Raw genomic sequence first — 17,106 nt, 5'->3', positions numbered from 1 at the left:
TAAGGGTTGGGTGCAATGGCTCATGCCTGTAATCCCAGCACTTTGGGAGGCTGAGACGGGCAGATCACAAGGTCAGGAGTTCGAGACCAGTCTGGCCAACATGGTGAAACCCCATGTCTACTAAAAATACAAAAACTAGCCAGGTGTGGTGGGTAGGCACCCGTAGTCCCAGCTACTCAGGAGGCTGAGGCAGGATAATCACTTGAACCTGGGAAATGGAGGGTGCAGTGAACCAAGATCGTGCCACTATACTCCAGCCTGGGTGACAGAGCAAGACTCCATCTTAAAAACAAAACAAAACAAAAAAAACACCTATGTCTACACCTTGCCTGGCTATAAAGATTTTAAGTGTGCTTATGCATTGTTTCATGTATCCTATTACTAATTCAACCAAGGGACCTTCTTTGTTAAGACAATTCTTATTGACTGGGCTTGAAATGTGCAGGCCATTTTCTGGGTGACTAGCTGTAGAAAGAATAAGACTGAATACACCTCTCTTGTATTTCTAAAGAATATATACTAAGCTGGTATATATTCTTTAGAAATACAAGTCTTTCTGGTGTTAATCATACATAAATTTAATCCTCCAGAAGACCCTCCCCCGATTATGAATTACTCCAACTTCACAATTGTAAGAAAGTACAAGAAATGAATCTAATGAACCCCATCCATGGTACCTTGTGAAAGAACAAAGAATACTGCTTAAAAGTTTAAATTACTACAAAACTAGTATCTTGCTCTACTCTATTGGTTCTGAAACTTCAGTGCACATCTGATCACCTGGTAGACACTCATTAAAATCCAAATAGCTAAGCCCCTACTCCCAGAGTTTAAGAGTAGATCTGGGTAAGGCCCAAGAATCTGCATTTCCAACAAGTTTTCAAACAATGCAGATGCTGCTAATCAGGTAACCAAACATTGAGAACTACAACTGAGGCTCGAACAAGTGTTTGAAATGCTTGAGTTCACTTAAGTGAAGGTTTTCTTTCTCCTCTGCTACCACAGATAGCAAGACCAGCCTCTCCTCTTCCCCATCAGACTACTCAACAAGGTGATGAGGATGAAGATTTTCATGATGATCCATTTCCACTTAATAGTAAACATATTTTCTCTTCCTTACGATTTTCTTAATGTTTCCTTTTCTCAAGCTTACTTTATTGTGAGATTATAGCATATAATACATATTACATACAAAATACGTGTTAACTGACTGTTTCTGTTATCAGTAAGGCTTCTGGTCAACAGGCTATTAGTTAAGTTTTCGAGAAGTCAAAAGTTGTAACTCGAATTTTTGACTGCACAGAAGTCAGCGCCCCTAACCCTTGTGTTGTTCAAGGGTCAACTAGACTGCTCTATTCAAATGCTTCCATTTCAATCAGTACCATCAGGAGCTGAAGTCCCCAACTAATTTAATCTGAACACAGAGAGTTCTGCAGATTGGATTTTCAGTATTCCACTAAACTATGCTGATATTCCACTTACTTTCGAAAGTCCTGCTTTAATCATCCTAATATTAGTATGAAAACAAACCCTGCTCTTTGTGCTCTACTTGTCACCCAATCTGAAAAAGTAACATCAGAATTAAGTGGCTTGTTAAACACTGAAATAGGAGCAAGGATTAGGATTCCGACACACAGTAAAACAGTTGTAAAGGCAGTTAACTATATCTACTATTTGGTAAATGCTCACTAAAAGGTAGAAACTATTTAACTTACAGTGAAGTACCAAGCTTTTATAAACATATATTGAAAACCACTGTTCCGGTCCTTTAAAAATATCCTCTAAGGGTGGCTGGACATGGCGGCTCAATCCTGTAATCCCAGTACTTTGGGAGGCCGAGGTGGGCAGATCACTTGGGGCCAGGAGTTCAAAACCAGTCTGGCCAACAGGTGAAACCCCGTCTTTACTGAAAATATAAAAATTAGCTGGGCATGATGGTGTGTGCTTGTAATCCCAGCTACCCAGGAAGATGAGGCAGTAGAATCGCTTGAATCCAGGAGGTGGAGGCTGCCTCAAGCCGAGATTGTGCCACTGCACCCCAGCCTGAGCAACAAAGCAAGACTCTGTATCAAAAAAAAAAAAAAAATCCTGTAAGCTTTATACCTTGACCAATGGAGTACAGTAATTGAATGAAGCAAAGTACACATCCTTAGCCAAATAAGAAAGTAAAGTTCAGATAGATAGATCAACTTCTCCAAAGGAGGTTATGGGTCACCTGCATTAGTCAGAATCATTTGAGATTGTTGAAGATATATTAAAATGCAGATTTTCAGCACCCACCACTACAGAATCAACTTCAAGGTGTACAAATAGGAATATGTATTTTCACCAAGCATCCCCAGGTGACTTACAGGCATATTAGCTTGAGTACTGTTAAGCTCTCAGAGTTTCTCACTTGATCTTCTACCAACTGGTGAGCTAGAGGAGAAAGGAGTTTGCACTTCACAACTGAAATGTCTGTTGTAAGAATCTGTCTTGACCATACAGAATGAAACGATGCCTTTTTTTTTTTTTTTTGAGACAGGGTCTCGTTCTGGGGCACAGTGGAGCAAACATGGCTTACTGCAGCCTCGGCCTCCTGGGCTCAACCGATCCTCCTGCCTCAACCTCCCAAGCAGCTGGGACTATAGGCACACACCACTATGCTCAGCTAATTTTTGTATATATATATATTTTTTGTAGAGACAGGGTCCTGCCATGTTGCCCAGGCTGCTTTAGAACTCCTGGGCTCAAGCAATCCACTCACTTCTGCCTCCCAAAGTGCTGGCCACTTCGTAGTAAATAAGCAAAATACATAAATACAGACTACTATAGAATGAAATATTAAAAGGATAACAAAGGCTCCATGGAAGCCAGAGAAAAGTGGTTACACTTCTGGCTTGGGGTTACGTGGTAACTGCAGGCAGACTTCCCTAGAAAGGAAATGGAGTATCTGTTGACTATGCCATCAATACTGAAACAGGCTCTGAGATGTTTAGAACTCTTAAGGAGTTCACAATACTTAGTGCCTTCCTAAAAATATATAGTAAAATGGAGAAGTATTGGGTATACCTATCTAAACTTTATCAAATTCTAAGACTAAGAGGCATTCATTCAAAGCAAGGTATAAGAAATACTACTTAAACAGAACCTAACATGGTCTTTTTTTTTTTGAGATGATGCCTTGCTCTGTCTCCCAGGCTAGAGTGCAGGTGTGTGATCTTGGCTCACTGCAACCTCTGTCTCCTGGGTTCTAGTGCTTCTCCTGCCTCAGCCTCCTGAGTAGCTAGGACTACAGGCTTGTGCCACCATGTCTGGCTAATTTTTTGTATTTTTAGTAGAGATGGGGTTTCACCATGTTGGCCAGGCTGGTTTCGAACTCCTGACCTCAAGCAATCCACCCACCTCAGACTCCCAAAGTGCTGGGACTACAGGCATAAGCCACCATGCCTGGCCAACATGATCTTAAGAGTAGTAGAAGAATGCACACTGAACTCTGAATTTGACTACTAGAAAGAGGGGAAAGAGGGTTGCTGCCGGACACCTGTTTTTTAAAAAAATCATATTTCTGATAAATGTACTTATTAGGGAGACCTCTCAGTGTTGGGTGCCTGGCCCTGGCGACCTTTTAGTTTGAAAATCAAGTGCAACAAGCCAGTAATTACAAAGAGTAGCCAATTTGTGTGCCTTCTCCTCCCTTTCCTTTCCTCTTCTAAGTGGAAGCATCAAATATTAAGAAATAGATCCTGAGCTACAATCAATTCCCAAGAAGTTCTTGTTTCTTCATTTGTGATACTAAATAGTAAGAACTAGTGACATTGTATCCATTCCTGCGAAAATGCACAGATTGTAAGATTAAGGCACAGTAAGTCTAACATTTTGTCCCAATCACTTTTCTAGTATTCAGATCACTGTAACTTATACCACTATGTACTCTGCACCTTTCTCTGAAGAGCTTTAACAGTTTTTATGTATTACCAATATTAAGATACTTCATGGATTAGGAAAAGGCAATGATATTTAAATAGTTTCATAAAATTAGTTTCTCAGGACTTTAAGTAGTCTATTCTCTAAGATTTTAGTTCTTCAAATATGTGAAGATGGTGATTTCAAATTCTTTATTTCAATCAATTTAGTTCAAAGATTTACTATTTCAAATACTTGAATTAGCTACTGTCACGCTTTGTCACAAAGAATGTGAACATTTCTAGTCATTCTGACAATATACCTGTTCAGGAAATGTGAAAACTATTTTTCCAAAATTCATGCAACACAGGTGTCTGATACAAAAAGAAAACGGAAAATAAAAATACAGAACTTAATCTTTTTGCCTATTTCAGGCGAAAAGGTTTAATGGGTACATGGGTATGCTAAAAAACCATTTTTTGTAACATTTTAAGGAATAAGAGTTTGGAAATCCAAGGTCCTGGGTCTCTAATCTCTTTAAGGGAGGGGGGACTCAGGATTGGGACTAAATGGAGACGTCACTCTCTTGCACTGATAGTGAAATATCAGAAAGTACCTCCAGTCCCTATTCATGTTGTATGACAGGAGCCTTTGTACTGAGGCCTAATGAAAAATCTCAACAGAGGAAGTGACTATATATACCTACAACTTAATAATTTCAAAAGTTGGTCCTGAGAGGCATGTGGGTCTGTCTTGTTCATCTGTGTCTAATAACAGATATTCACGTTCTGAATGTTTGTATGAATGAATATGGCAACTTAAACTTTTCCATTTATAATTAAACATGAAACTTTTAGCTTCCTAAGTAGACTGCCAAATATTGCACTGTCCCAAGTGTGAAAGGGGAAAGTTAATCACTGCCAAAGAAGATAATTATTTTTTTTGAGACAGGGTCTCACTCTGTTACAGCCCAAGATGGGGCAGGTACAGTGTGGCATGCTCACGGCTCACTGAAACCTCCACCTCCTGGGGCTCAAGCAATCTTTCCACCTCAGCCTTCTAAGCAGCTGGGACTACAGGCATGCACCAAGACACTTGGCTAATTTTTGTATTTTTTGTTGAGACAGGTTTTTCCCATATCACCCAGGCTGATCTTGAACTCCTAGGCTCAAGTGATCTGCCCATCTCAGCCTCCCAAAGTGCTGGGATTACAGACATGAGCTTCCAGGCCTGAGCCAAATATTTTTAATCTACAATTTAAGGTATGAGAAACAAAGTGGTGTACACAGCAAGCGATTTTCACTGGGCACCTTAAATTGCCACAAAGTCAAAGCAAGTCAGTACCCTCCCGAGCCAGCCTAAGAGTTACAGCAATAGTATCATACTCAAGGCTCCCTATTGACCCCTCCAGCTTGGTTAAAATTTCACAATAAATGTATGCCCAAATTTAAAGAAATTAAAGATGTTCCCTTTGTACAAAAGACTAATAAAACAATTTCTGAAAAAGGTGTTTGAGTATTTTTTTTTTTTAAGGATTGGTAAGGAACTAAATTCTGTTCTAAGCTTCACCTTTCATAAAGTAATCCTCACATGCTCTTTAATCCTCAATGTTGTAAGGTAAGTATTAAACCTGCTTTATAGGTGAAGAACTAAGGCTCTGATATTAACTTGTTCAAAGACCTAGCCCTTGAGCAGCAGCTCAAGAACTCAAATTTAAATTCCCTTTAAATCTCTATTATGAAGTGGTGGGGGTATAGAGGAGGGTCGGGAGGTGGGAGATGATTCATTCTGTATCAGAGAAAAATGGAAGAAAGAGAGACCAAAGCTTTGAAGACTTAAATCCAACCCTATTGTGGGCACATTCCTTGTATATTGAGGGCAATATATCTACAGAGCATTAACAAATAGTCATCTTCCCAGAGTTTTTTTTCCTATATACTTTATGAACTATATTTTTCCTGAGATGTTTATCTTTTTAGGCATTTATCTTTGAAGACTCTTTAAAATTAGGCCCTTTTCTGTAATTTCTATACTACAAAATTATTTTCTCCTGCCTACTTTTAATTGAATATAAGTCTACGCCTGTTGTGATGCTTCTGTGATAATCCTTTTGCTGAATGGCATAAGATCTCTACTAAGATCCATTAAGCTTAAATCTAATGGACATTAGCGAACACATCCTTAAATGACTTTCGTTTATTTCCCTTAAGTAGCACTTCCAAAATAACAAATTCAAGACAATTCAATATTCACCATCAGCTAGACTTATGAGCCATTACTGAAATTTCTGCTGACTTTATAAATTTTTTTCATGGAATCTCCCAAAAGCCTATACTCATGCACAACTGTTAACACGACATTTGCTAGTAAATTCTCACACATAAGCTTTACTATATTATTTATGGTATTCTTATTCCCATGAATTACTATTTCAAAGAAAACTAAGTTGGTCACTTTAAGCAACCATTTGAATAAATAAAAAATTGAAGTAATTCTCAGGTGCTTTGAGACTTCTGTTTAATTTTAAAATGTTCTGGGGCAGAGGTAAAACAGTGGCCTTTGAAAAAATATGCTGACACAAGACATATTGAATTCTGTGGGTTTAAAAAAAATTAAAATAATGAACTTGGCATTTTATTAAATGCATTGAAAAAGTAAGGGTCAAGTTACTTTTAATAGAAAATCCATAATTATATTAAATGGCTAAGAAATCAGTCACATCAACAGACTTCTTTCATTTCCAAGCTCATCTTCTGTATTGCTTCTTTTAGCAATTACCACTTTGCCTTAAACTCATTCTTAGAAAAGTAGAAACCAGATATACATTTGGCTCCTACTTAGCCCAAACCTTTTACTTTATAGTGACTGCTCTGTAATTGGAAGAGATCAGTGTAGGCTATGGTGATTCAATTAGGTAAAGACTCAACAACACTAGTCACATGTTATAATTCACTGTGTAAATGTCAAGAAGATTTAAAACTTTAATGGAATAACAATGAAAGACAGACTCCTCAGCATCAATCACTATTTCAAACCTAACATTCCAAATAAAGAACCAGTTGAGAATAGAAGCTATCTGATCAAAGTTTACATTTTACAATGAGGACAGAGAGGCACCTTCATATACTTATCTAATTCTCATAGTGAAACACAATTATCCTTGCTTATAGATAAGAAAACAAGGTTCAGTGGCCAGGTCACATTTCATAGTAAGAAAATCTAGATTTTTCTGAATCCTACACCAATTTTCTATTTTACCACAGCTACTCTATAGCATATCTCCTCATTCCCTCCCTCTTGACCAGCTATACCCTAGACCTAACATTCCACATACAAAGGGTCCAAGCTATCTCTACCAGCAGACAATCAAGGGCAGGCTATGACATCTGTACTAGAAGCTTACCAAACTTAGGGTTTCCAGAATCTGGACCAAGGCAGCATGTTATCAAAAAGGGGACAAGAAAAGGGATAAAGGGTAAAAAGAAAAAAAAAAGTTTCCTTTCCTGGTCTATGATTCTTCCAATAAGCCTATGCAATCTATACTATCTTCACTCAATTAAGATTTAATGCACATAAAAATGTGGTGCCTAGTAAGTTTTCAAAATTAGTTCCCTTCATCCCACTTCTGCTGCTGGGCAAGAGCTCAGATAGCCAACTACAAGGAAATAAAGGGGCAAACTTACTGGAGTCAGGTTAAGTAATGGGTCTTAGCCAATAAGATCCATAAATGACAACGATCCTGAAACCTACTAGATTAGTCTCCTGCACAATCAGTAATATACCTAACAAAGCTTTATAAATCTGGGCATTCATACATGTGTGATAGCAAGATTAAAATCTGGACTTCTACTAAGTGGCAAAAGGGTGCATTATTCTAGTGGAGGACTAATCTTCAACAAAGAACTTTTTTTATTTTTGGAAACTCTAACAGACAAGAAAAGTTCTAGGCATCCATCTTTGCGAGGGTGTGCTTAAAAAAAAAAAAAATATATATATATATATATATAGAGAGAGAGAGAGAGAGAGAGAAAGAATATTAATTGATACATACATAAATATATATATATAAAGAATAATGGGACCATGTGCTGGCTGGTTTGGTTTTGTTCTTAAAATACAGGAAAATGGCCAGGCACAGTGGCTCACGCCTGTAATCCCAGTACTTTGGCAGGCTGAGGCGAGCAGATCACAAGGTCAGGGGATGGAGACCATCCTGGCCAACATTGTGAAACCCCATCTCTACTAAAAATACAAAAAAATTAGCTGGGCATGGTGACACGTGCCTGTAGTCCCAGCTACTAGGGAGGCTGAGGCAGGAGAATTGCTTGAACCCAGGAGGCGAAGACTGCAGTGAGCCGAGATCTCGCCACCTCACTACAACCTGGGTGACAGTGCAAGACTCCGTCTCAAAACAAAACAAAACAAAACAAAAAAACAGGAAAATGTCAGAATACACAGGGATCTATTAAATTTCTTTTTCAACATAATTATTTACAACAACAAATACAGGAGATCTAAAGTCCCTAAAGATGCAGACTGCTTTAATATCATTTGTTGGAACTTACCTAGGTGTTTCTTAGGAATGCTAATGAACTGTGTGCTTAGGTTCCTTGAATCCACAGAAACAAAAACGTTAATTTCAAAGGCTCAGAGAGGAATTAATGGCCTGGTAGAGATGCCTCTCCACCCCAAATGTGATGGGAATGGTAGAAGGGAGATGGTAAATTAAAACACTTATTACACGTTTCAGAAAAATTCTAAAATACGTAAGGATAAAGGTAGCAGAGAGATAAGTGAGTGAAACTAGAAGCTTAAGACAAATTAAAAATGAATACCTAACAAAAAGAAATTAAGGGTCAGGCGTGTGAGCACTTTGACAGGCTGAGGTGGACAGGTTGCTTGAGCCCAGGGGTTCAAGACAAGCCTAGGCAACATAGCGAGAAACCTCGTCTCTACAAAAAATACAAAAATTAACCTGGCATAGTGGCGTGCACCTATAGTTCTAGCTATTGGGGAGGCTGAGGTGGGAGAATTGCTTGAGCTCAGGAGGCAGATGTTGCAGTGAACTGAGATCACACTACTGCACTCCAGCCTGGGCAACAAAGAGGAAACCCTGTTCCTCCAACGCCCTACCAAAAAAAAAAAGTTAAAATTACGAGTGGCCTACTTCCCTTGGAATTTCTTTCTTTGAAAGACATAAATGATACACATTAATAAAGACATACAAAATTTGTAAAGTTAATACAAATTTTGATACAGATGGCCAAAGCTGATATGATCTATATACTCCAGAGATATGCATGAGATATCAGTAACATCACTTCTCTCCCAGTTTGAAAAATATTTAGGATCTTTCTTATGCACACAGAATAAAAATGCTAAACAATATCTATTTACTATTAAATCATTTCAGCAAACTATGAACCATTTCTTATAACACCACCAAAATACCATTAATATCTAACCAGACATTCCTCTACAAGCTCCCCGCAACACCCAGTCAAACCTTGCCTATCCTGCCCTAATCTGTATCCCCCTCCACCCTTCCCAGGCCCTATGCTATCAAACCAGCACATACTGTCCATGTCTAGATAGGCAGGTGACAGGGAGGGTAGGGGTTGGCAAAATGCTAATTATTCCAAGTCTGGCCTGTATTTTAGATTTTCTACTGCAGCTATTGGCCTAGAGCCATGGGGATAGAAAGCTGCTGCTCAAACTTCAGGTTGGAAATAGGGAGAAAAGACCTGTTCCAAATATTACTACTCGAAGTTTAAACACAATCAGAAAGCCTCCTTTAAACACAATACCCATTCGTTTCTTAAGGGCTAGTTTGGAAGTCTCTAAACTCTTTAACTTAAGAAACCCATTTGTCAACTGTTTGCCTTAATGCCCTTATTATGCAAAGTTAATGGTTTCAAAATAATTAAGGGAGAGTCAGATAATCTAAACCACACAACACAGAAAATTCACCCAGCTGACTCTCACCTCTACATTCAATATATTTTACTATTTTTTCAAGAGTTTTTTTTTTTAAAACTCCAGGTCCAATGTCAAAACACTTATTTCAAACATTTCCACAGCTTCATTCAAACTAATTACATCTGAATTTATTTCCCCAAGTGAACCCAGTTTATTGGAGTTCAACATAGTTTCACATGGGAAAGATGCAATCCTTCAGAAAACACACTTCTGGGGAAACAACTTTGGATTTGAAGAATATCAGTTTTACTTTGCACTAAAGAGATGACAAAAGTTGTCAATGATGTGTCATGTAGATATACATTCACGTCCAACTAATATGAAATAACATGATTTTAGTATAATCTGAAATCTTCTAAAATGATACGCATCCAGAAAGTACAACAGAATCATTTCCCATACCACTAGCAGAGGGGAGAGCTGTTACTATGATAATATATAACACAGCTACACAGTTGTACATTAAAAGACAGACCTTTTTCTTTTTCTTTTTTTACCTCCACACCCCACACACGCACTGAAAACAACACAAAAAAACCTCACAGTCCAATTCTGGAATATAAACTTTAGGACATGTTATTTAATAATCTGAACAAACTAATGAATGTCTTTTGAACTCTCTCAATTCCCCATCTTTTTTTTTTTTTTTTTTTTCTTCCCAATTCCACATCTTTATGCTGACAGCAAGAGGAAAAAGTCAGACTTGATTTTTTTTTTTTTCTGTTATTGGTTAAGATGAGATTTGAGGACTGACCTTGGGTTCCTATTTTCCATTTTACTCTATCTACTGAACCAAATAAAAGCAGGAGTGTCAGTGACTGTTACTGTTAGCTGTATTATGTAGTTTGCACCTTTCCCGCCATGAGAATAGTCAAGCTGATTCTTTTAGTAACGCCTAGATTTTCTTGTTTTTACCAGAAACACCCAATCTGAGCCTCACAAAAAAAAAAAAAATTGTTTGTGAGATATGATATGCTGGTAATCTAAAAAACACATGTTGACAAGCAACTTTGTTTTATGTCAAAGTGTAGTATATAAAGGTCCTAGCAACTCACTAATTCTAAAAAAGGTGCTTCAAAGAGTCCAGCTGCAATGTAATAAAAGACAACTACTCTAGAGCCCAATGTTTAAGTATTTAGTCTGAGGATGTTGCAAATTTCATTTGGTGGTACCATCACTTTTCAGTTTTAAAAGTGTAATGGCAGTTTTCAGACAGCCACATCATCAGCTATCTGAAATTCACCCACCCCAATCAGCTTTCTCACCACCCATCCCAACCCATACCCAACAGCACAGAAGTAGAACTATCTTTTAACATCAGAAACAATTCATATTTAATTACCCTCATCTAATTTGATTCGAGTAAGCCACCAGAATCAGCACAAGATAATGTCAAACCATGATCTCATACATCATTTCTTAAACACTGATGGAGTCAGGTATTGTGCTTTGCTAAGGGGGTCAAATGGGGGAGAACTCCGTATCTCCATAGTCGACAGGCAAAAACCAAGACCTCTGAAACAGCAAAAGAATCGCTCACACTTTAACCTGGTACTACCACTTATCAATTCTACAGATAGCTAGGCAGCCTGTATAGTACTGTAATAATGAGTCAGCCTCACTACAGTTAGTTCTACCAACACTTAGGAAGTCTTCTCACTAGGGAAAAGATATGGTTTCTGCTCCTGAAATTCCTCACTGTCAGTATTTTAAATATAAACAACAGATTTTCCCAGCAGTTGAGTATGGGCCATAATGTTTTAAACTACACAAAGCTACAATTTTAAATATTGTGAAGAATGAGCTCCAAAGGGTGTGTGTGGGGGGGATCTTTTGTATCTTAGGGATGAGGGCAGGCAAAATGAGATATGTTTGATTTTAATATATGAACTTGTACAGTTAATCTGTAAAATGGGTTAGGCCCACTTAAAATCATGCTTAAGTGAACTCTTAATACAAAGTTCAATAATGACATGTCTGAGAATAATTAAACATTGATTTCTACTTTTTTAAAAGTATCTTTCATAGTTATATAAATCACTGGTTAACAATGTATTACTTGAGACAGCAAGCACAGTTACTAACATCACATCTTCCAGACAATATTCACAAAGAATTATTACACCAGTGTCAGACCCTTATGGTGGCAGGCAGACAGTTAAAAGCGCTTTCTCTCTTGAACAAGCATGTTGTGATAAAAACCAAATGACAAATTATCAAATCTTTCCTTCCCTCTCTCCTTTTTTAGCTCTATGAGAAAACAGAGATGTGTGGCTTTTTATGTTTTCATGCTAGTATCACATAGTATCACTCTAGTATAGTGGCTCTGCTCATGGGATTTAGAGTGGCCAACTCACTGCCCTTGGGTAAGCTAGTAAATACACCAAAGTCTCAGTTTCCTCATCTACAAAGCAGAGATAACAGGACCTAACTCGTAAAGATCCTTCCAAGGATTACATTAGATGACCCAGGAAAGAGCTGAGATTCATGCCTGACAATATTCAATAAACATTAGCTATTATTGCTATTAAATGTAAACCAACACATTCTAAAAGTCAACATAGGCAGACTACTTCAGTCTCTATAAAAATGGCAGTAAAGATCAATAACCTAATCAGCTCACAATCATTCACATGTGATTTAGGTGAGAACCATATAAGTTAACTTTCTCGCAAGAAGAAAGGGGCTAAACTTTATTTCATCACTTACATTACCTACTCAGCATAGCCTGACAGTCAAAAGAATACATTCTATATTAAGATTCCACCTTCCTCTAGCAAGGCCAAAAGGACTTCCTACATCCTCACCTGCCACATCCTTTCTTTGCCCCTGTATTCCAAAGAAATATGTCTATACTGTGGTTTTCTAAACTGCAGGCTTCATCTCCTCCCTCTTTTAAAATTGTGATAGGTTGGTTAAATGTACTTAAGAAACACTCCAACCTGACAATTCTCTGCACCTAGTCTTGCACAACCCCCAGCTCAAAAGTCACCTCCGAGATATCTCCCTATCCTCAGACAAAATTAAGTCCCCTATACTCCAAAGCATTTTGGGTACATGTATGCCCCAACACCTACCTTATAATTAACTATGTCCAATACACTGAATTGTATTGGAGGAGTCCAATACACTGAATCGAGAGCAAGGGAGTGTTGTGGTTACAGGATCAGCTCAAGCACTAAGCACAGTGCTTGGCACATATCTGGTACTCAAGAAATGCCATACTTTAACCAGCTTCTCTCCTGGCTGAGTACCATCTCCTGCTGGATGCCACACTTCAAACTCTGAACATAAGGTTGCTCTCAGTAGAGCAGGCTAACATGATGGACTGCTGATTACATTAGAAAACCTACTCATCAGCTTCTCCCATTGGAGAGGTTCCCGGAACCCAAACTCAATTGAATAGGATTATGTACCATCAAAATCAGTGGGAATTCCCAGCACACTACAGAGGGTACTGTCTCCTTCAACAGGGTTGTTTGAAAGCCTGCAAGAACGAGCTTTTCATTGGAGGAATCTTCCCTGGGTAACTGAAGTGGAAATACACAAAGAATAAATGCTTTGATTTGGCTGAAAAGGGCTCAAAAACATAAGTAATTGGAAAAAACAAGCTAGCTCTTGATTTCTGAAAAACAGTGACTCGTGAAAAAGAAATGAACAGGAAGCAGAAGTGGGTGCTGGACATTCTTTGTTTCAATAAATAAAATCTTTTTCTTCCCTCCCTACAGCCCAAACGAAAAGGCCAACACTCCAGGTCCACAGGAGATGCTCAACAATCTTTCCTTCCAACAAGTACACTAAACTGAGTTTCCAAAAAAAAATACTACTTTGGGAACCTCGGCCACAATGAAAAGTTCCCGTCACTAAGAGTTTAATTTTTTAAAAATCCAACATTTACACTGCGTGACCCATAGAGAACTTGCAAACTTTCTTTGGGGAGGTACTGCTACCTTTGCAAAGAACGTAACTTGGGAAAAACAACCTGAAAATATGAAGAACTCCACAAAGGGTGGCTTTAGTTTTAGAACCATAATTCCTATCATAAACATCCTATCAAAAATAAATAAATAAATAACAGTTGCCTAAGGAAATCTTTCATTCTGGAAGCAGGAAAGGAAACAAACATGAAGTAGAAAGGGAATAACCCCCAAAATAAAGTTAAAAAAATAATAATAATTCAGTCCCCCAGCCTTCCCTCTCTAGTGAAGTATGTGATTTATACGACTTTGCTCTGCAGAAAGCTCGTTCTAGGCAGCTCAAGGAAGGAGCCGAGGGAGGGAGAGAAAGAGACACAGGCACAGAAAGGAGAGGAGAGAAAAAGAAAATGGCGCAGAGACTAAGTCCCGACCGTCGACAAGGCGACTTTCCCGAGAGGAATCCCGGCCCGGAAAGACCGCCCGAGGCCCGGTGGCGGGCGACACGGGGTCTCCGTTGTCCCCTCTTGGGAGAGCCGGGAGCTGGGGGAGCTGGGGTCCCCGGAAAGGGGGTCCAGAGGCGGCCCGATGGGAACAATGGGGCCGGTGAGCTAGAAGCCGGGACTTAGTCTCTGGGACGCCATGTCTGTCCTCTGCCCGGCACCGGCAGGGCGCGGGGGAGGCGGCCGGCGGCTGGGGGGCTCCGGCGTCGGAGCAGGGGGCACACTCACCATTCAGTCGAAAATCCGCTTCGATCTGGAAAAATAAAAAAAGAGAATATCAAACAACAGCCACTTTAACCCCTCCGGTGACAAGCGCGCGCGGCCGGGGGCCTGGCCCACCCTACGCCCCCAGGGAGGACGGGGCTCCGGGAACGCCTCAGAGGGCAGCCATCCCCCTCGAACTGTAACTTTGCGGCCCTCGCTCGCGGCCTAGTGAGCCGATCTCCTCCGGCGGACTGCCCCTCGCCGGGGGCTCCGGCCTGTCAAAGCGGCCGGACCCGGGCTGATGCCGGGGCCTGCGGGACCGTCGGGCTGGGATCCGGGGCCTCCGGGGTCAGGCCGGGCAGTACCTGGGAATCGTTGTGGAGGTGGTCCCCACTCATGTCGGCCCGGAGCAACGAGCGCGGTGGACTGCGAGGCGGCGTGGGGGAGACGCAGACGGTGAACCGGCCTGTACGCGCGAACGGGGACCCCGGAGGCTCGAGGAGGCGCACTTAAGCGGCGGCGGCTATGCGCCCGAGACTCCAGAAACCGCTGAGGCTGCTACCGCGACGGCGACGCTGCCAGACTGCCCGGCGGGCGGCGAGAGCAGACCCCAGCAGTTGTGTAACAGCCTAAGTTCGCATTTGGGCTCACTGCGCCTGCGCGGCCGCTTTTAAACAACACGTCGGCGACGTCAGCGCTCGTGGAAAGAGGCCGAGGGTTGCGGCCCGCCCCCTCGCGGTTCGCCGGACGGACCTGGCTTTGCATCTCAAGCCCCGCCTCCGGACCGTGCGCGCGCCGCTGTGATTTGCATAAGGAGCCGACTCCTCACAAGGCCTCCCACATCAAGTAGCCTCTCCTTCCTCTCCCAACGCCTTTTCTCGGAACCCCAACTCCTCTGCTAGGCACTGCGCAGGCGCCACCTGGGCACCGCCTCCGGACTAGGCCGGACGCGCAGCCACGTGGTGGGCCTTTAAAGGCCGCGGCGGGACCCAGGCAGTCTTGGGCGGAGCTGGTATTCCGCGTCCACAGCTGTGAGTGCCTTGGCAACTGGGACCCCAGAGCTTTCCCCAGAGCCTCGTCTCTTGCTAATTAGGCCTTGAGGCTGCCTGGTGGGAGGAGTCCCCTCCCTAGCCTTTATCCAGGCCCTCCAACTTCTATAGTATTTCACACCCACTTCAAGATTATTTTAATTTTTCAACCAATCAAGGGTCCTATTTAGCCCCAGTTTTCCACCAAGTACATGTAGCCCTGGGTCACCAGGGACCTGATTTTTTCTTTGGTTCATTATACAAATACTTATTGAGCACCTGCTATGAGCCCAGGGATTGTGCTGAGGGGAGGGGGAATGGCAGGGAACGAAAGGGAACTGAACCTGCCGCTATCCACCGCTGTATCCCTGGCTGGCTGGGAGGACGCTGCAGTTGGGGAATAGAACTATCGTTTATAGAGCATCTATTCTGTGCTGGGCTCTGAATTCTCACAATAGCTCTGTGAGGTCGCCTGTTTTACAAAAGTCAAACTGTCTTAAAGACAAGTGACCAACAGCCACCTACCTTGCATCTATACTTGGATGCCTCACAAGCTTCTCCAGGGATGATTTCATCTCCACTCAGCTAGAAAAGCCCCATCCTGACATCTTCCTTTCCCTCATTTCCCACTAGCCCGGCTGATTGCATCTCTTCACTCCATCTACTTCTCTTCTCTGCCCATAAGCCTTTGAAGTATGCGTTCTCTTGCTTGGATTAATACAATAGGCTCCTGACTGGGAGTGGTGGCCTACACCTGTAATCCTAGCACTTTGGGAGGCCGAGGCTGGCAGATGACTTGAACCCAGGAGTTCAACACCAGCCTGGGCAACATGGCAAAATCCTGACTCTACAAAAAATACAAAAACTAGTAGGGGGTGGTGGTATGTGCCTGTAGTCCTAACTACTCAGGAGGCTGAGGTGGGATTATCACCAGAGGCTGAGGTGGGATTATCACCTGAGCCCAAGGAGGTCGAGGCTGCAGTGAGCCATGATTGTACCACTGCATTCCAGCCTGGGCAACAGGGTGAGACCCTATCTCAAAAAAATTTTTAAAAATACAACACACTCCTAACAGGGATTGCTGCTTCCATTCTTGGCCCTCTCCCAAACTCCATTCCAATAATTGCCAAAGTGATCTTTTCAACATGCAAATCTAGCCATTACTCCTTTGTGGATATTGCCACATCTATTACCATGTTCAATATTATTATTTAACATTTTAATTGATCTCCTTTTTATTTACCTTAATCCTAAGTGATATCTGTGAAATAATATTATCTATGAAATCATTTGGAAATAAATATGAAAAATGTTCATCCAGTGGACAATCAGTATTTTTATCACATCTAATGGTAAACATTAGATGTTTTTACCACGTCTTGTGAATGCTTCCAGATCAACCTAAATATCACTTTTTCAAAGTGACTCCCTGGCATACTACTGACCCTGCTTCCACTGGCTGACCAAGGGTGACTTATAAGCCAGGCGCAGTGGCTAATGCCTGTAAATCATACCACTTTGGGAGGTCAAGGCGGGCAGATCACTTGAGGTCAGGAGTTAAACAACAGCCTGGGAAACATGGTGAAACCCTGA

General features: G+C 41.2%; 1 protein-coding gene across 1 annotated transcript in view; it reads right to left on the bottom strand.

Moving 5' to 3' along the window:
* The window catches only part of TOP1 (DNA topoisomerase I), a 97,267-nt gene extending 82,139 nt beyond the window's left edge, over positions 1-15,128 (bottom strand). Inside the window, exons 1-2 of the mRNA XM_002747564.6 lie at positions 14,851-15,128; positions 14,510-14,534 (exon numbers count right to left, since the gene is read on the bottom strand). Of these exons, the coding sequence (XP_002747610.1) occupies positions 14,510-14,534; positions 14,851-14,883 (58 nt within the window). The 5' untranslated portion in view covers positions 14,884-15,128. The remainder of the gene's footprint in view (positions 1-14,509; positions 14,535-14,850) is intronic.
* Between the last annotated feature and the right edge of the window lie 1,978 nt (positions 15,129-17,106).

The sequence above is a fragment of the Callithrix jacchus genome, chromosome 5 (genome assembly GCF_049354715.1).
Source record: "Callithrix jacchus isolate 240 chromosome 5, calJac240_pri, whole genome shotgun sequence".
In the NCBI taxonomy this organism is placed as follows: domain Eukaryota; kingdom Metazoa; phylum Chordata; class Mammalia; order Primates; family Cebidae; genus Callithrix; species Callithrix jacchus.
The sequence above is the reverse complement of the archived record's forward strand: the minus strand, read 5'-3'. Positions and strand labels throughout refer to the sequence as shown.